The 20,959-nt window shown below is 41.4% G+C and overlaps 1 protein-coding gene across 2 annotated transcripts in view; it reads right to left on the bottom strand.

Annotated features, from left to right (window-relative positions):
* The window catches only part of FAS (Fas cell surface death receptor), a 223,176-nt gene that overhangs the window by 71,881 nt on the left and 130,336 nt on the right, over window positions 1-20,959 (bottom strand). For both annotated transcript variants that reach the window (XM_085605713.1, XM_085605721.1), the window contains exons 8-9: window positions 17,417-17,438; window positions 2,159-2,212 (exon numbers count right to left, since the gene is read on the bottom strand). In XM_085605713.1, coding sequence (XP_085461839.1) covers window positions 2,159-2,212; window positions 17,417-17,438 — 76 coding nt within the window. The remainder of the gene's footprint in view (window positions 1-2,158; window positions 2,213-17,416; window positions 17,439-20,959) is intronic.

Below are 20,959 nucleotides of genomic sequence, written 5' to 3'. Positions count from 1 at the left end.
GCTGTTTAAAAAAAAACCTACAGAATACCTGCTGCCCGAAGGGCAGCTATCCAAAAAGAAGCAATTGCTATGTTACAATTTGGGGTGATCAGCCCCTCTCAGAGTAACTGGTCATCACGTATAGTCCTTGTTCCCAAGCCAGATGGATTGATATGGTTCTGCATAGATTTAGGGGCACTTAATAGGGTTTCTAAATATGATGTTTATCCCCTACCTACAGTCGATGAATTGATTGAGAAATTGGGAGAAGCCTGGTACATTATAACATTAGACTTAACAAAAGGGTACTGGCAAGTACCCCTTCGAAGAGAAGATCAGGAAAAAACTGCTTTTTATACCCCCGACGGGCTGTTCGAAGTCACTGTCCTAACTTTTGGGCTTCATAGAGCCCCTGCTACCTTTCAAAGTTTAATCAATAAAGTGCTAACACAACACCAGACCTATTCATCAGCCTAACTTGATGACATTGTTATATTCAGTCCAATATGGGAACAGCACCTCAGTCATGTTCACAATATACTTCAAGAATTATGAAATGCCCATTTACATATTAATGCAAAGAAATCCCAGGTGGCTTTCACAAAGGTAAAATACCTGGTGTACATTTTAGGCAATGGGTTAATCGAGCCACTGGAAGAGAAAATCCGTGCTATCATGGATACCCCATTACCTAGAACTAGAAAGGAGGCCCAAGCTTTTCTGGGTCTACTGGGATATTATCAGAGATTCATTGCCCAATATTCCAACATCACAGGCCCCCTAACAGACCTACTAAAGAAGGAAGTGATTAATCAGGAATTGCACAACCCTTCCCTCAGAGCAAGAGAGGCCTTCTAGATGCTGAAGCAGGCTATCACTTCTATTCCGATACTCACCTCTCCCAATTTTATCAAACCTTTTATACTCCAAACCAACGCTTCTGAGGTTAGAATTGAGATGCCCTGTCTCAGCTTAACAAGGAGGGTCTTGAAGTGCTTATTCTGTTCATAAGCTGTAAATTGTTTCAACGAGAACAGAAGTACTCAGTGATTGAAAAGGAGTGCTTAGAGATTAAGTGGCAATAGAGAAACTGAGGTATTATTTGTAAGGCAAGCCCTTTGTTCTGTACACCTATCAAGCCCCCTTAACCTGGATGAGTCGCAATATGGGTAACAACTCTAGGGTGCTGAGCTGGGTTGTTGTCAAGTAATGCTGATTCCCTGCCTAGGTTTCTTCTTTTCCCAGAGCGGGAATATCTTGGGGAGGTATGTGTCATGTGGACATCAGTGAGAACTAGGATAGTGACACAATTCAATGGGATGTAGTGCTCAGCGGGGCCTTACCTCCTCACTTCTCTTTCCCCACAGCCCATAGAAGGGAGTCAGGCAAAACTAGTGGGAAAAATATCGACATCCTCCAGTTTGTTGGGCAACATAAAGTGAGAGGCAGAACAGCCAATAGGAAAGGGACGCAGTCCCTTTAAAGACGGACGATGCAACAGAGTACTGGGGTCCTGTAATTGGCTATGAAATATACTGAGCCAGTGGGAGACCTGCAGGAATCTCAGAGGACTGACGCTATGGGGGGTGGGGGGATCCCACAAGCGAGGATACCCCGGAGGAATTCATGAACCCTGAACCAAGCTGCGGATGCCGCAATGTAGTTCCCATACCAAGGATTGAAGACGCATGGGATCTGACGCCCCTGTCACCCCAGGAAGACACAAAGGAGCAGAAAGGCCCCCGGCATCGTGCAGTGCCCAGTCACACTCCAGGAGGACCGTGCCTCAGCCAGGTACAGACTTGATTACTGGGTAAACGGCAGGGGTGGTTCATAAAGCGGGAAGGGGAGAAAGGAGGACCGGGGTTTTGTTTTATGACCAAAACGCCTCACTGGGAGTGGGTTTTCCTTCCTTTGGATACTCACCATTCGAACTGAGCATGCTCACTGGATATTTTGACAGAATACCTACTGCTGTTGGGAAGACAAAATGTACAGGAAACAAATAGTGAAGGAAGTAGATTTTTGTGTTTAATGATGATCACTCAAGGATTCCAGAATTGCATGTAGATTTGGGGACTATAAATCCTACTTCATTCCGGTGTACCTACACTGTCGACCATCCTTCTGCCCCCATCTCAGTCAAGATACCGAATGACAGCCTATGTCAGACACTTACCCCAGGCCTTTTCCGAGGGTGAAACCCCGTTGGGAGTTCCAAGCTCCCCAACATCTAAGAAGAAAAGCAGACGTTATTAGAAGACACTTTTGTTTTTTAAATAAAGCAAATTACTAAAAAGAGAAGATAACTTGTCACGAGTATCAAGTCCTACACATACGTACAAATGGGTAGGAAAACGATTGCAAATAAAGCTAGGTTGCGCTACCTACTGTGCTGGAGGAGGTTATGGTCCACCTCTGAGCTTGCCCATTATGCTATAGCCCTCCAGGAGGTAATCAAAGTGGATAGGTTTAAGAAAACCCCATTGCTCTTAGATGTTAAAAAGCTTGCTCACCTTGATAGGTACAAGGGACCTATGGGAGACCCCACACTGCGACTCTATCCCCTACAAAGAGCTGTTAAAAAACACAATACTGGCTATGGTCAAGTCAAATGACACCTAGATGACAACCAGAGGGTTTCTGTCCAGAGAATTTATTGATTGTAAAGTGCACTAGTGACTACGAGCAATATTGGGACATTATAACTGATCCAACAGACAGGAAGCTTTACTTTCAATTTAGGACAGGTACATTACCATTAAAAGCTTTCACTTGCAAATGGGCACTTGCACAAACCACAAACCACATCCTTTCTATGCTCAGTGTGTAATATTGAGAAAGAGTCTGTGTCCCATGTATTATTTGCCTTTCCGGGCTATGCTTGTCCACGTCATACATGGCTTATGCCCGTTTGTAGACAGCTGGGCACATGTAACCCTAGCACTGCATTTAGAATCTTAAGATCTGATTCTTGCCTACTGTTTGCATGCTCAGTTGCTAAATTCCTGAACCGCATGTGGTTTCTAAGACAAAAGGCTAAGTCTTCCCAATAAGCAGTGTGGGCAGATGAATGCAGGAGCTCCTATATTTCTTCTTTGCATTTAAGATGTCATTTCTGTAACCTCTTACATGTATATTAAGTTGTTTCCTCCTCACAGTTTAACAGGTTGCTACGATTACTTGATTTTTTTGTATTCTTTCATTGGCTGGTATTACATCAGTTCAGTACTTTGAGTTCTCCTGGATTGTTTATTGACTAAAATTGTCAGCTACTATTTAGCCAAAAGACTACATTTAAGTTCACTTTGATGCTTTGGGCTCATATGTCTTATCGCTAAGAAACAATATATCTGCTAACAATACATTATTATGTTTCCGATAGTTCTTTTGCTTCATTTTTTAGCTATTTATATTTGTTTTAATGTTATTTTACAGGATTTTTCATACATTTATGGTAGTTGCTACTGAAAATAAGTTATTTTTTACTCAAACTTTCTATTAAAAAACAAATCATATGGCTGTAGGCCAAATCTACTCTTAAGAGAATATTTAAAATTCTGAGCAGCCAGATAACCAAAAACAAATAAGGTTTGTAGAAGTAAGATCCGAAATACAAAGCAAATTGACCACTTCACAAATTAATTTCATAGGCGTTCACCAGAAAAGCAACATAAATTTAGAGCAATACTCTACTCCTAATTGGATGTATTACTGAAAATGTCATATTTTGCTATGGTACAAGGGGTTTAAAGTGTTATTTGGCTTGCGGAGCAAAGCACGTTGCTCTTTACCTTGTTTTGCACATTCTACTTCTAACAAAGAAGACAGTTCTTGCACCCAGTACTGCGTGCCTGGGTTCAAGACTTCATCCAGTCACCTTTTCCCACTTGCACTGTCTGGGAAATAAAAGTGTTGTTATGCTGTTTAGAACTATATTGAAAGTTCCAGATTAGGATCAAAATACTGAGATTTCCATTTGAATATGGCTGTTTTGTGAATTTACTGAATGGTAGTGATTTTATTCAAGGTTTTCGTAGTTATTTGTTTTAATCAAAGTCTTTCCTATGTCTTTTTAATAATGTATTAACCAATGAATATTCTTCTTGTGATGTGACTTTTATGGCTCAATAGAGCCCAATAAAGCATGTTGATTGATTGATTGGCTTGCGGAGTGTGTGTGTACAAATAGTACAGTAAACCTAGTTTTTAATGCATACTGATTAAGAGTTTTCTTACCCACATCATATTTTTGTAACAACTGTCATTTGGTTTTGCAAAACACTTTTCTCAAACCTGGTCAGATGTCAACAATGATGATCATTGTTTACAGTCTTTGGGCCTTTGCCACTGCCACCTTCTTCGGCCTTTATTGGCTCCAAATACACAAGTACATCAAACTAGGGATGCTGGGTATGATCTTAAGGGCTCATCAAAGAACAGTGGTATTTTTATTCCTGAAAGGAATTAACTAGGTCAAGAAACTAGCAGAGACATTATTTCTTTGAAAATGAACTCTGGAAGCACCCACAGTCAGAGCCACACTTGGAAGCTTCATATGTTCGTAGGAAGAACGGTAAACTGAAACTTTGACACACTCCACCAATGGCAAGATTCTTTACTTATCTTCATGTAAACAATGGTTTCGGTTTGCGGGCCTAAGCTTTCTTGGTGACAGTTGTCACTCCTCAAACTGCTGCTACAATGCTGCCCTAACACTGCTGCATGCACCTGTTTAGCATGATGATGTGCTTGTAGCATTTATGTTTTGTATGATTTATAATATTGTTTAATAGCTTTTGAGGCAGGATACAAAGGAATGCAAAAATAAAATCATGACTCTGTGTCTGTAGGATCTGAGGATTTTTTTACATGGAAATCAATATTTTGGGGAAAAAACACCTGTCTAGCCACAGACCAGCAAAAAGAAGACATGATTAGCTTGACAAAGCTTTAAGGCCTGCTTTAGACCATCCTGGTTACAGTAAGAAAAGAACTGTTGTTGAATCACAGCACTGACACAATTCAATCAATCAATGTAAATATTTTTATTATTTCACAAGACAATGAAAAACAACCTTATTGATATACAGAAAAGAAAGTATCAAGCTATGGATTAACAATCCTTAAGCCAACATATAAAATCAAAAAAGGCCAAAATTAATTAGCCTCATCATATTATGAATTCAGAGAGAATTGCTGAAGTTCAAAGTGGCAGGTATCCAACATTGTATTAAGCCATTCTCTTAAAACGTGGCAGTCATAGATCAGCCTACTACGACAGTACTGAAAACGAAATCAGCGACATCTCCTTTTCTATCTGGAGTTGTGCTGTGTTTCTCTTAATTGCATACTGCTCGCATTTTGATAGGCTCAAGAATACTCTATTGCAAAAGTTCAGAAGAGCAGAGCATTCTAAGAACATGTGCAATCTGTCTGCTCCAACATCCTTGCATTTGTGACACACTGTTTCCTTAACAACCTCCTTGATGCTATTAGCTGATTCTATTGGAGTTACATAAAAATCAAAGTCTGCTCCTATTTTATATCATCAGGTTTTGATAATGTGGCAACTTGAGGGAGGTTGTTAAATGAGGTAAGAAATGCCTACTCTGATACTTTATTATATAAACACCCAAATCAGTTGAGAAGCCATTGAAACATTGAGACAAAAGTAAAATAATCATTGGGCCTGAACTTCAGCTCTTTGTCTTCATAGCTGATTTTGATAGGGTCCGAATTTGAAGGTATTAAACAAAGACATATAAATGAGGAAAGACTCCCAAATGTCCATGAAGACTTGAAGCTATAGTAGATGTACAGTTGGTTATTGAGTTGCAGAGGAGCAAAGAGACAATTAATACAAGCCTTGGTGGCAAAGTCCCACCAAGCAATGATTTAATCATAAGGCTAGTCCTCCATCATGTTTCGGTATCTGTAAAACCCTCAAGAGCACTGATTTGGCACAGGATTTGAACTTGATTTTCCTCTTAAGATATTCAACATCTGTTACTGTGGCATTTTAGAAAAGATATCAAAGAAAGAAAAATAGCTGCACAGAGAACCTGTTTCCTCCTCCGTGAAACACAAATGGATGTAATAAAGCAGTCTGCTCTGCATCCCTCTGCCAATATGAGACTTTATAGATATACATCTGTGTTGTCTTTTGCTCGAACTACAGTGGTTGGTGGGGCAAAGGTGAGGCTCCGATATTAACTATTCAAGGTAAAGCAGACATGAAGATTAAGGCACCGACAATCACTATGTGCACAAAGAAGACAAAGGAGAGAAAATGTAGATGAGGGTGGCTCGCCTGCAGAGGAGGGCCCGAGGGCGATGGTCATGTTTAGTACCAGTCTCAAAATTCAAGGGTGTCAACAAGACCCAGTTAACCACAAGCACTTCAGAGGGTTTCACAAGCTCCCTCGGCATTAATTAAAGACAGTTTTTTCCAGACAGATGCATCAGAGAGCACAGAAATCTGGTTAATTAATTCTTAGACTATGCTAGTGCACTAGTGAGGTTTTTTTCAGCACAACATTCATCGAACAGCATATTGGTGCTAAGACTACCTCAGCTCATACGGCAAACCAAGAGAAATTCACAAATATGGGGATTGGCAAAGGCTAACCAGATTTGAGGGAGCAGAGCCTGCGCTGAGATGTGTATACCTAAAGTGTTTAGTACACACCTGCAACACAGTATATGAGCGGAGATGGCAGAGGAGGGCATGGCCTGGAAATTAGACCAAATACATTTGGGTCTGAGACCTCAGAAATACCTGTGTGCAAGGCTGACGGCAGAAAATGAATACACTTGTCAACAGTGAGCAAGTGAAACCCACATCCGGCCTCTGAGACCCAGTCAGATTAACGTAGCTTATGCACTCGTCTGACGCCACATTTTGGGTACTCTGCAACCTCTCAATAGTTAAGTGTGATGAGACCTAAGTAATCTGTTCTCAAAAGAATCCCACCTACCACCACTTGTGTTCTCAAGTGTAGAAGAATAATATTAATATTTTTCTTGACAATTCACCTACTCAGTCCACTGTAGCATATTATCGAAAAAGAAGCCAAGGCTTTAGGTCCTGGACAATGGAAGTGGGGGTGGAAGGTGGGATCCTACCTGGATGGAAATCAGGTATTCAGAATCAGCACTTCCATTTTGCTGCCATTAAGCTTCAGAAGATTACTGCTTATTCAAGCCTACTAGTAGGTGGTCCACATTGGCTGTCTTTCATTTCTGATGGAAAAAAAGCTTTCAACATGACCAGGTGGCTATACTCCTGACTAGTGTAGGAATGATATGTACTACAGGATCTCCAACTTTTTCTGTAGTGAAAGCTACTTCTGAAAATCATTGTGAGCTACTGAAGTCCATACTTTGCGCCATCTGTGGCACAAACATGCAATCATTTTTACCCAGGTGAGGGGGTATCATTTTCACAGGTTCTCAAACGGCGCTTAACCCATAGCGTGAAAATTTCTGCAAGAGAAAACAATTTGATGCGATGCCACAGGTGAGGGAAAACCCCTAAACCCTCAAAATGGGACCCAGAGATCTGACTAAGTACATACAACAAGTCCTATGCACACGCATATGAGTAACAACAGTACAACACAGGTTCTGTTGATCAAAAATAATGACAATGGTGTCCTTTTCCTTGGAATGTTCGCTTTTAATGTTGTGTTTCTGAGCAAGCCAGCCAACACGTGTTTCGTCAGTGGGTTGTTAAAACCCTAGACTTCTTCAGGGCTGTTGCGAAAAAAGTGGATGCTTAGACCTTAAATATTCCGAAATGCAAGTATTTGTAGGACTCCTTATCGTTTCTCTCCGGGTTCCCATTTAAACCGGATATGGTGATTCCATATCCGTTTAAACGGGAACCGGGAGAAACGAGGAGAGTCGGGCGTACTCGCTAAGAACATATTTACAGCTTACTGTGCCGCACTAACTGAATTTTCATCAAAGACTAGAGGTGCCAGACTCGTCTATAAGATGTTTCTGGCTTAGATTAGCACTTTACACCGTGATCGGAGACTCACACCACAGAAACAAGAAGGAGTCCTACAAATACTGGCATTTCGGAATATTTATGACCTACCGGGTCGGAAAGATCACCGGTCTCAAGGTCTAAGCATCCACTTACTTCGCAACAGCCCTGAAGAAGTCTAGGGTTTTAACAACCCACTGACGAAACAAGTGTTGGCTGGCTTGCTCAGACACACAACATTAAAAGCGAACATTCCAAGGAAAAGGACACCATTGTCATAATTTTTGATCAATACAACCATTTTTTATTAGAGAAATTTGAAGTGCAGAACATTTTTCAGCAACAAATGTCCATAATATGGATCATTTTTCTGCATTTTAAATTGTTTTCAATTAAATAAAATGGCTGTGTAGATCAGTTATATATATGACACTGTGTCTACCAGCCACTGGGAGCAAGACGCCATTTTTGATGGATGACAAACTTACTATTAACCAGCAGATTAGCAGGGTGGTAGCCACCTGCTTCAGCATACTGAAATGGCTAAGAAAGATCATTTATTGCCTACCCACTTCTGCTCAGATACCTGTAGTCCAGGCCTCAGTTATCTCTAGCCTAGACTATGGAAATGTCATGTATCTGGGAATTGCAAAATATCTACTTCAGCGCCTCCATATCATTCAAAATGCTGCAGCTTTTGTTACAACCCCCAAGTTGTTCTCAACAGCCAGTTTGCTAAGGACTCTTCACTGGCTACTTATAGAGCAGCACATGCAATTTATAGCACCGTGCTATAAGAACAAATGCCTAGCAAACAACAGACCTCTCTAACTAAGATAGATGGTGTCTCAGTACTGCCCAGCACACTCACTATACTCCAGCCAACTGAGGCTGGCCATAGGTCCTAGAATCAGGAAATCCCGACAAGGAGGCTGAGCTTTTTCTTATTTCGGACCAAGACTTTGGAATAATCTGCCTACAATATTGAATGGGTTCTGTGAGGGGTTTAGTTGGTGAAGGAAGAATGGCGCTAAACATATCACACCAAAGGTCGAGTTGCAAAGTAAGTACGGTGCTGCAAGATCAGGGGAAACAAACCCTGGCAAAAAAAGAAACCCTGCGAGATTGGGGGTAGGAGACACCCACTTGGAAATGAGACAGGTTCTGCGCACACGTTTAAGGATGTAAATAAAGTTGTAAAACCATCAATTAGAATAAGTAGATACACAGTTGAGGTCAACACCAGAAATGTCTTTGCAATGAAATTTAATAGTGCGTTTCTTCAAATGGTTTGAAAAGGGAAAGCAACCAGCCGACACGTGTTTCGTCAACGGGAAACAACCCGTGACTCTTCAGGGCTGGGAAGGACACAAGAAAACACAATAAAGAAACCAAATGGGACAAAGGAAAATTCATAGTCAGAACGACGAAAAGCACCCAAACGGTGAGGACCCTACAGGAATGGTGTAGAAGAGGTGTATTAAGGCATGGGCGAAAAAACCTTTCCAAAAGCTAACATAGTCACTTCATGGTGGTGTTAAGTGGGATGCACATGTATCAAGTGGTGCAGAGTGAGAAGAGGTGCGACACAATTATTGAGGGAGGCCAAATCATAATTGTAAGGCAGAAGCCTAGTCGCAAGTGACAAGTCAAACCAAAAAGTGTCAAGTGGAGTCTATACGTAGAGTCGAACACGTAAAAACAAACATGCTGCCGAGGGTAAATAAATGCAGTTCCTTTCAACAGGGTCAGGCTATGAATGCGCGTTTAAGAAAGCGAAAAGGAGGGAGAGGAAGAGAGGAATCGACACGTAGTAGAGATACAAAAATAAGCGTGTGTGAATGACATCCTGAAGCAGATATGTAAGGAGAAAGTCCCATCAGTGTGAACAAGCAGTAAGAGAACTAAGAAATGTGTTGGTGGTACAGTAGAACAAGAAACACAAATGCGTAAAACGTCACACTGGCAAAATGCGCTAATCCGCGAGAGAGTTTCGACTAGGTAAGTGAGGACAGTAAGTGCAAGAGCACGAGGAGCAAAGAAAGGAAAGAGCGTGAAAATCGGACACTCGGCGGGCGTGATTGGAGGAGGTAGAAAAGGGAACCTACCTGAGTAAGAGTGACCATGGCCGGGAGAGTAATCAGGAAAGCGAATGTGTTCCAACGGTGGTCTGATATAGTTAACGATGAGCGGAGACGCCACGGTCACAGGGAGCGGATGCTTCAGGGTAGAAATCCGTAATAGGACTGGACGACGGATGCGTCAGTCCAAGAGTCGATCTAAGGGCAAAACAGTGTAAATAAATAGCCAAAGATTGGATTAGGGTGGGGGGCCGTAGGGTACTGGAGCAAGGCTTACCGTTGTGTACGGTCGATATGGGTCAGTTCGTCTCGAGCTCGGTAGCTGGAGGAGACGATCCCACAGGAAGTCATTAAATAGGGAAAGGAGAACGACTAGACCGGGCCGGGGAGAGAGGGCGGACCGGAAGTGAGGGAGTGTGGTCGGAGTGTGATCACAATGTAAACAGAGAGGAAGGTAAAGCTGAAGGGATGGGCAACGGAGAGAGGAGTAGGGAAATCGAGTAACAGAAAGAAAAAGGAAGAAAAGCCAGGCAGTAGAAAGGAGAGAGAACAGCAAAAAGAGAGATTACCAGCTAAGGGTGAAGGCAATGGTCAAAGATAAAAATAGTAATGGGCAAAAATTGCGTAAATGAAACCAGAAATAGACTGGAAATAGACAGTTCAAAAACAAACATAGTAATGTCATGGTAGTATAAGGTGAAATGCAACACCATCAATGTGGTGGTGGAAACAGAAAACGAGAACAAAACTGGATACTAGTAGTACAGATGTAACAGAATCATATAGAGGGAGGCCATACGAGAGAAACCAGCAATAGGAAAATAGCACATGGTAGTAATGAGAAACAAAAGTCTAAGTAATACCAGAAATAGACTGGAAATAAAAATAAACAGTATACAAGCAACCAAGTGAATCATGGCGGTATTTAAGTGAAATGCACATACATCTGTGTGTAAATAAATGAGTGAAAACAAACTAGAATACTAAAGGTATGGATAAAACAGAATCATTCAAATGGATACAATGAGAGAAAAACCAGCAAGGGAAAATAACACATTCTAGTCCTGAGATGGAAAGCTAAGGACCTAGGAAGTATTGTAATTCGTGATCAATGTTCAAACCGTGTCTCACGGTGTGCAGACGCATTATCCATGTTGCCTCCAGACGGCGTAGTCTGAGTTCACGGTTCCCACCTCTGACACTGGGTGGGGTGGTGTCCATACCAAAGAAGGTAAGTTTCTTTTGTGTTCCTTGTGTGGGGCAAGACATCACATGTAGGGCCATCGGGTATCTGACATCTCCATTCCGCATTGCCCTTACATGTTCTAGAATACGTTCTTTCAAAGGTCTGATGGTGTTGCCAACGTATTGTCTTTTGCATGTACATTCCAGAATATAGATCACATATTTCGTGTTGCAGTTGATGTTGTAATTGATATCATACTTGTGTTTAGCCGCACCTGTGAATGATTTGATCCCATTAAGTGCCCATTTGCATGCACCACAACAACCGCATTTGAAGAAACCTTTAGTATGTGGAGTGAGCCAGGAGGAGGCTATAGTGGTACGTGGGACTGTGGGGCTGAGTCTGTTTCTTAGAGTTCTGCCACATCTGAAGGTGATCTGAGGTTTTGTGGTGATGAGATCTTTCAGCGTTCTGTCCGTTTGTAAAGTTTTCCAGTGTTTGTTGAAGCTGTTTCTGATCGCTACGCTGACATCATTGTAGTCAGTGATAAGTCTAACTGGTTGGATCTCCGGTCCAGTTTTCGTTTTGCCAAGAAGGGTTTGGTTTCTCTGCGTTTTCCCAATTCTCAGGGCCGCCTTTTGTAGAATGCGGGGTTTGTATCCTCTTTTGATGAATCTCTCTTTCATGTCATTGAGACAGTCCTCAAACTCACTTTCTTCACTGCAGTTCGTACGTGCCCTTGTTAATTCTCCATAGGGAATGGCCTGTATCTGGTGTATGGGGTGCGAACTTTCAGCATAGAGGATAGCATTGCAAGAGGTTTCCTTACGGTGAAGTCGACTGTGGAGTGTGTTGTCTTTTATGTACAATTCTACGTCTAGAAAAGTAACTTTGTTCATGCTAGAAATGCAGGTGAAGCGCATGTCCATGTCATTGGAATTGAGATGTTGGCAGAAATCAGTAAGGCTTTCTTGTGAGCAAGACCATAGAAGGAGGCAGTCGTCGATGTAACGACCCCAATAAATGATGTTGTCAGTCCATTGGGCCCCTTTTTGGCCCCATATCCATTCTGCCTCTAAAGAGCCCATATACAGATTGGCAAAAGATGGGGAAAATTTTGAGCCCATGGCTACGCCTTTGATCTGCTTGTACCACTGTCTGTCGTATATGAAGTAGTTATTATTGAGTATGATCTCCATCATGGTAGTAAGCATGTTAGTGTGTTGCCAGAGTGTAGCCGGTCTGTTATCTAGATAGTGTGTCACTGCATCAAGACCTAGATCAGGTTTAATAGAGGTGTAAAGTGAAACCACATCTAATCTGGCCATAATCATGTCAGGTTGCCATAGGATGTTGTCAAGAACACCTAAGATGTATTTGGTGTCCTGGATGTAGGAGGGTAAGTTCTTGACCATAGGGCTCAGAAACAGATCGACATATTGTGCCAATCTCTCTGTGGGTCCCCCTATGCCAGATACAATGGGTCGTCCAGGTGGAAAATTGTCTTGTTTGTGAACCTTCTGCAGAGTGTAAAGCCAAGGAAAAGTGGGCCTCACTACCTTCATGTAGAGTGCCTCATCTTCATCAATAAGGCCTTGGGTGTGCCAATCTGACAGGTTCCTATTGATCATGATAGTCAAAGGGCCAGTAGGATTGTCATGAAGGAGTTCATAACACGTGTTGTCTAGAAGTTGTGTTAAGATCTCCTGGTGGTAGTCATTGCTGTTCATGACCACCACGTTTCCCCCTTTATCTGCCTCTCTAATGATAATGTCTGGATCCATGCTCAGTGTCTTAAGAGCCAGGCGTTCACTCCTGGTAAGATTGTCTTTGGGTCTGCGTTTAGCCCTCATAGTTTTGTTTTCATATTTATCAAGGTCTTCTAGAACAAGGTTGTAGAAGATATCTATGGAGTTCCCTCCTGGTAAGGTGGGTGTCCATTTGGATTTGGTTTTGAGACCACTGGAGATGGTAGAGTCCGTATCTATATCGAGGTCCTGTAAAAGGTGTTCCATACTGAGGGGAGGATCCTCTGTGTCTGTAAGTGACAGTAATAAATGTGTGGCTTTAATGTCGTTGATGCTCTGGATATTAGGGAAAATGGTGTCGCCAATGTTTTTAGATCTGTTGTCTCCAGAGGGTGTCCCTAAGAAATGTTTTTTAAGTTTGAGACCTTTTGTCTTTGACTTTTGTTTCTCATTACTACCATGTGCTATTTTCCTATTGCTGGTTTCTTTCGTATGGCCTCCCTCTATATGATTCTGTTACATCTGTACTACTAGTATTCCGTTTTGTTCTCGTTTTCTGTTTCCACCACCACATTGATGGTGTTGCATTTCACCTTATACTACCATGACATTACTATGTTTGTTTTTGAACTGTCTATTTCCAGTCTATTTCTGGTTTCATTTACGCAATTTTTGCCCATTACTGTTTTTATCTTTGACCATTGCCTTCACCCTTAGCTGGTAATCTCTCTTTTTGCTGTTCTCTCTCCTTTCTACTGCCTGGCTTTTCTTCCTTTTTCTTTCTGTTACTCGATTTCCCTACTCCTCTCTCCGTTGCCCACCCCTTCAGCTTTACCTTCCTCTCTGTTTACATTGTGATCACACTCCGACCACACTCCCTCACTTCCGGTCCGCCCTCTCTCCCCGGCCCGGTCTAGTCGTTCTCCTTTCCCTATTTAATGACTTCCTGTGGGATCGTCTCCTCCCGCTACCGAGCTCGAGACGAACTGACCCACATCGACCGTACACAACGGTAAGCCTTGCTCCAGTACCCTACGGCCCCCCACCCTACTTCAATCTTTGGCTATTTATTTACACTGTTTTGCCCTTAGATCGACCCTTGGACTGACGCATCCGTCGTCCAGTCCTATTACGGACTCCTACCCTGAAGCATCCGCTCCCTTTGACCGTGGCGTCTCCGCTCATCGTTAACTATATCAGACCACCGTTGGAACACATTCGCTTTCCTGATTACTCTCCCGGCCATGGTCACTCTTACTCAGGTAGATTCCCTTTTCTACCTCCTCCAATCACGCCCGCCGAGTGTCCGATTTTCACGTTCTTTCCTTTCTTTGCTCCTCGTGCTCTTGCACTTACTGTCCTCACTTACCTAGTCGAAACTCTCTCGCGAATTAGCGCATTTTGCCAGTGTGATGTTTTACGCATTTGTGTTTCTTGTTCTACTGTACCACCAACACATTTCTTAGTTCTCTTACTGCTTGTTCACACTGATGGGACTTTCTCCTTACATATCCGCTTCAGGATGTCACTCACGCACACTTATTTTTGTATCTCTACTACGTGTCGTTTCCTCTCTTCCTCTCCCTCCTTTTCTCATTCTTAAACGCGCATCCATAGCCTGACCCTGCTGAAAGGAACTGCATTTATTTACCCTCGGCAGCGTGTTTGTTTTTACGTGTTCGACTCTACGTATAGACTCCACTTGACACTTTTTGGTTTGACTTGTCACTTGCGACTAGGCTTATGCCTTACAATTATGATTTGGCCTCCCTCAATAATTGTGTCGCACATCTTCTCACTCTGCACCACTTGATATATGTGCATCCCACTTAACACCACCATGAAGTGACTATGTTAGCTTTTGGAAATGTTTTTTCGCCCATGCCTTAATACACCTCTTCTACACCATTCCTGTAGGGTCCTCACCGTTTGGGTGCTTTTCGTCGTTCTCACTCTGAATTTTCCTTTGTCCCATTTGGTTTCTTTATTGTGTTTTCTTGTGTCCTTCCCAGCCCTGAAGAGTCACGGATTGTTTCCCATTGACGAAACACGTGTCGGCTGGTTGCTTTCCCTTTTCAAACCATTTGAAGAAACGCACTATTAAATTTCATTGCAAAGACATTTCTGGTGTTGACCTCAACTGAATATCTACTTATTCTAATTGATGGTTTTACAACTTTATTTACATCCTTAAACGTGTGCCTACAATATTGAAAGAATGCGATTCATTCCCAGTGTTCAGGAAACCCTCAAAACCCTGGTTATTTCCTTCCTCTAATTCGTCTTAAATTCTGCTGCTTTTGGTGATTAAACGCTAGAGTGACCACAGAACCGTGCCAGCTGAGCGCTGGTAATCCTTTTTTACAAAATATACATAATAATATTAATAATGCCAGCTGTATGTAAATGCGACACTTTGAAATGGGAGAAAATTAAACTAAAGAGTTAACTTTATGTTGATATAAATTCCATAAAAATCATCATTTAAATTTTCTCCCATTTCAAAGTGTCACATTTACTAACAGCAGGCATTCTGCACCCAATGGCCTGTAGACACAGTGCCATATTTATTATTGGAAAATACAGCCATTTGTTTAAATAGGAGCAGTTTAAAGTGAAGAAACTTGCTTCATACAGTATTAAGATGTAATTGGCTTAATTGAAAGTGGAGAAAAACATTCACTCAATGTTTCATAGAATTATCTTTATCCACTTTAAATTTCTCCCATTTGAAAAAATTACAATATCTTTCCTTTATAAATATGGCACAGTGTCTACTGGCCACAGGGAGCAAGGGACCTGCTGTTTGTAAATGCAACACTTTGAAAAGGGATAAAATTAAAATGAAGAGTTAACTTAACCATCAAGTTAACTCGACATTTTAGTTTTCTCCCATTTAAAAGCATTCAGAAACATCATTTTGCTCTCATGTCCAATACTGAGTTGACAAGGACTTTTATTAAAGATTTAAATGCATAAGCACTTCAGTTCTTCACCTCTGTGCCCAGGGTCATAAATCTGACTCCAGCAATGCTCATTATCAGGCCCTGCTATCTGCAGCCTGAAGATTATGTAAAATAAACACAGCCTTACCTTAACTTTGAAAGAAAAATGTGACCCTGCGCATATTTAAAAATAGACGCCAGGCTGTACGATCGATTCGTTGGAGCTACTGGCATCTTTCATCAGTTGATTCACTTTTAAATGTGTTTTTTTAGATTTCTCTAACACATAAGATGTGTAAAAACTCAGCATGATCAAAACAATTCACATAGACCACAGCCGCGGTCCGTGCAGGTAACTGCGTGGGGTGGTGGGACCCGGTAAGGGGTGATTTTGAGGGACGATGCCGAGGGAAAATTATTTATTTATTTAATTTTCCCTCGCCCCACCGTTGTTACATGCATGGACCACGGTTGGTAGACCATAAAACAATCTTGGTACAGGCTTATTCAAGGCTCAAGACAAACATGCATAAGGCATATTTATTTATTTATTTTTGAAATTTATAAAGCGCAAACAAATGCCCATAGGCGTCTCGGCGCTGAGAAAAACAGTGTGAAGAACCCACAGAGCTGAGAAGAGTAATTATTATAAATATTGATCACCAGGCCTAATTTGCAGCAAGCACCCAACATTCAAACATTATGCTGAGCGTCCAATAGTCAAACATTATGCTCCCTGTATATTGTGCCAGGAGTGATAGAAAAATGTTTTAGAAAATCTAATGGAGGGAGTTCTGCCCCGTTTCACAAGTTGCCACCATCACTCACCTCCCCTGGCACCATGCATCATACCCTATACCATGTGCTCACCTGGCTGCATTTCATTCATCGCGCCATTTACTAATTCTGGGGGTCTGTAGCAGGCTGGTCATCCATTCTAAACTGAACCTGGCCGCAAGTGTTATTCTGCAATGGCTGGATGCACTGTGATGAAGTCTATTGTTATATCCCCTATGCGGCACTCTGCCTGCGGTATGTCTTCTGAGCCCTCTTATGGCTGAGATATGCAGGCAATGCTATTCCCCTGAAGGAACTGCTGGGGTGGCTCGATGCACTAGCTACTTAGTTTTCCCTAGTGACCCTGTATCCGTGTTCTGAAAAGAGAGAGAGAGAGCAAGAAAGCAGGAGAGCGAGAGAGAGAACGTGCCTGTTTGGCTGCACAAGAGTTTGCCTGTTCTTGTCCTGCATGTGAAAGAATCATAGCTAACCCTGACATTTGAGCAATTGTCTAGCGATAATAGCCTCCTATGTGAATGCAGGATCACCTAATGTATAAATTATGCCAAATACTCTTGATGCATAGGCTTTGAATATATAGTCACTGATGATTTACCTTCAGCGATGTTGGTTTAATTTAAAAATACGAATACAATACATGCTTGGGAAATATGTGACACCATTGAATATTCACTGTTCCTTACCATTCCATAGAGGTACTCCTTCCTGAAAAGAACAAAATGAGAAAATGGATCAATTGTATTTTTTTATTTCTCACATTTGTACAGCATGCCCCACCCCAACGGTACAAGACAGCACAGGCATCGTTGGTTTTTATATTTCTATTTTATAAATCAATGTTTTATATTACACATGTTCAGATAGAAACCACAGACAAGTATTGCAAAAGTGGTACTAAGACATTCACCACTGTAAAAGACTTCCCAGATACTTATCATAGTGCAGATGTCTAAGGTAAAACAAAAACAGCACTTCGGCCAAGTGGCAGGTAGGTTTAATAAAGTAGATTTACTAGGAAAGGCAGCTGAACTCAACTATCTCATCAAAAGCAATTGTGCAAAGATCAAGAGGCTGTAGTCAAAAATAAAATTTACAATGGTTTCAAAAGCTCCAGACTACATAACAATTCTCAAGTTTTGACGGAAATGAGTGAAGGGTAAACTCACAGGCCGAATTTTGGCGTGAGTGCCATTATACCTTCCCAGAGGAGTGTGAGAGCTGCACTCCAGAAATGAATGTCTGTGAATGACCCAAGGGGGACCCTGATGAAAGAATACATTTCCCATCTGACCCTATGCTAAGACACAGATGACAAATAATATGAATCGGGGAAATTGGAGGACCACAAGGGAAATGGACTCAGACAGGGAGGTAGCACTAAACTGATACAGTAATAAGACTGGATAGTCTCTGATCTCTACACTTGCCATCTTTTCGCAGGGCTTTGTTTTGCGGTATTAATTCACAAACGCAATGGAGTACCCTCTTTACTAAACCCTCGGCCAGTCCACCTCAGTTAGAGACAGGCAGACATTAAGGATGCTGTTGACAGAGCCCGGTTGGCTCTATCAATGGAAAAGTTCATCCGGTGGAATAGGGGCAGTCGGAAAAAGGGCATTAGATCAACCACCCTCTTTAGGGTGGACAGTGTAAGGTCTTGATTTTCTTTGTACATCACTGTCAAGAAAAGCCTGGAGGTGAGGAGCATACACATAATAAACCCACACCCTCGGAGAAAGCTCACAGGGTGCAAAGGTCATTCGTTTTTACTTTGATATTCAGAAACAAGCTCCCAATAAAATAAGATAACAAAATAACATAAGTATGAAAGCAGAGAGATTGAACAAAATTATTGGAATCTGATCAATCTAACTCATTTTTTTTTTTAAGAGTGGTTCAAACCCAGCTTTTTCGCAGGATAATAGGACTAGTCTGAGAAGTATACTCTCTTAGCTTCTTTATTTTGGTAAGTTTCCTGCTTTGCTTTGTTCTTATTTTGAGTTTTTAGATCACCGATGTAGGATTTACATCATGCCTAAATCAGCTGACATTTTCCGATTTATTGGCTGCTAGATTGTTTAGGAAGGACTAGATTTTCTGCGAGAAGATTTTATTTTTACATTGCAGAGGGAGTTCTTTATCTAGTTTCTGATTGCTATATTGAGAACAGCAAAATATCTTCAGGATCTGCTCAGGTTGAAGGGTCTATATTAGCAGGCATGCGAGTAGAAATTTGAGGAATTAATTCAGGTTCTATTTTGCCAACGTGCTTGCAGAAGGTAAGACTTGTACAACCCCAAATATCTAAAAGTGTGAGAGTGCAAATATTCCACAAAGAAGGATGTTATTGAATAAACATTGTTAAGAGATTCTTGCTTTCTTACCCAAGCAAATGAGAATCAATAGTGATCATAAAAGATGTAAATAGTAAAATAAAAGGGAAATCAATGTAACATTGGGAATACACATATATAGCTCACAGGAGTAAATGCCCATGAGAATATTGAAGCATCAAAAACACCATGTAAGTCTCCGACAGGGTCTCACTAGCTGAGTATGTGTTCAGATCCCCTGCCATGTGGCAGCAAGAGGACCATTTGTAACAAGAGGGGTTCCACTCTGTCTCCTGATGCCACTTTGTGGGGAGGAAGGGGAGTATAAATGCGAGACATAATACTGTACAAATACAAGAATGAAAGTTCAAACTGAAGAAGACATAAATCTTGAGGATAAAACTATTGATGATTTAAGATTACATTCATTAGATTAAATTTTAAAAATATCATGAATACCACCGTCACAATCTCATGATTTGAGCCTTGACAAAAAGGGTTACCTTAAAGCGCATGTTTGCTCATCCAATATAAAGCTGTGTTGGAATTGTGCTATAAGATGGACGAACATCTTCTAAACCAAAATTGGAGTTTGCCAATTTCATGAAGCTTTAAAGGGAAATTAATATATTATACAGATAAGACCTCCAATAAGGTTTAACAGGGAATGATGTTGGAGGTGAAAGTGCTACACAAATTAACCTGATACTACTAGGGCTGTAATTACCACAATACAGAAAAAGGCCAATTATTCACACAAACTGAGGACAATCCTTTTTTGAATTGGTTCATGATGTGCAACCCTCCCACTTATCAGTGATGAGGGTGCATACAGTGTTCGAATGTTCTCAAAAGCCGATCTTCCATCTCTATGGAGATTTGTAAATTGTTACCACAGAATGTGCTTTCGGGGCCTTTCCTTACCTGGTAGGATTTACCAGCAAGCAAGCCAATCACGCTCTAATGATGTCAATGACGGAGTCCCTGCTACAGCAGGAGCGGCAATGATCATCACAATGACTAAATCTACCCTTTGAAAATCCTTTTTGATATATTGATGGCTAGAGGTATTGTACTGTACATTTTAGTTTTCGGCTACAGACCGCATCAGTAGGCTATAGGCTGAACAATTGTTTCCAAAATATCACAGATACTCCGAACTTTGGGTCAGTCTTTTGCACATTATTGAATGGGATTACCTATTTCAGCTCCTGATTCAATGGATATTCTCTCCATTATTGGGTTTCTTCTGCCCAGGAGTATTTTCGTATCACGGTGTTCTGACTGGATGTGCTCTATCCTTTCACCGGATACTCATGAGGATTCTTTATTTTCTTTCATTTAGCAGTTCATGGAAGTGCATGTGTTGCCTAGCTCTCTCCCTCCAATATGCTGCCCAACGCGCTTTGATAAAAAAGTTTTTTTTTGTTATGCCTGTCACGCTCTCTTTTCATCCCACACCCCCATGTTGAGCTATTTCTTTTTCTATTTTCAATTTCTTTCCCAGGGTCCAGCAGTAGTCAAGTGCTGCTGGGCTACTCTCACTTTTCTGCATTTCGCCCATACTTGCTTCAACTTTTTTTTTTCATTTTCATTTAACGTTCTAACATGGTTATCTGCCATGCTAGAATGATAAATCAAAAATGGCGCCTAGAGTTATGAAACACGTGTCATGACACACACATGCCCATCCATCACACTACAGGCATATCAGTGGACTTCCTGGAATGGATTTATTTTATTAATAGAGACCTATTAAAGAAAATCCATTCCAAGATTGCCGGCCATGAGAGCACATGCATTTGATGAAGAAGCATGTGCGTGACTGTAAACAAACACTGGAAAGGCCAATAACTCGCTCTTTTAGAGACAAGATCTACTGGTTTTAGAAGT

This window comes from Triturus cristatus, chromosome 1_2 (genome assembly GCF_964204655.1).
Source record: "Triturus cristatus chromosome 1_2, aTriCri1.1, whole genome shotgun sequence".
Classification (NCBI taxonomy): Eukaryota; Metazoa; Chordata; class Amphibia; order Caudata; family Salamandridae; genus Triturus; species Triturus cristatus.
The sequence above is the reverse complement of the archived record's forward strand: the minus strand, read 5'-3'. Positions and strand labels throughout refer to the sequence as shown.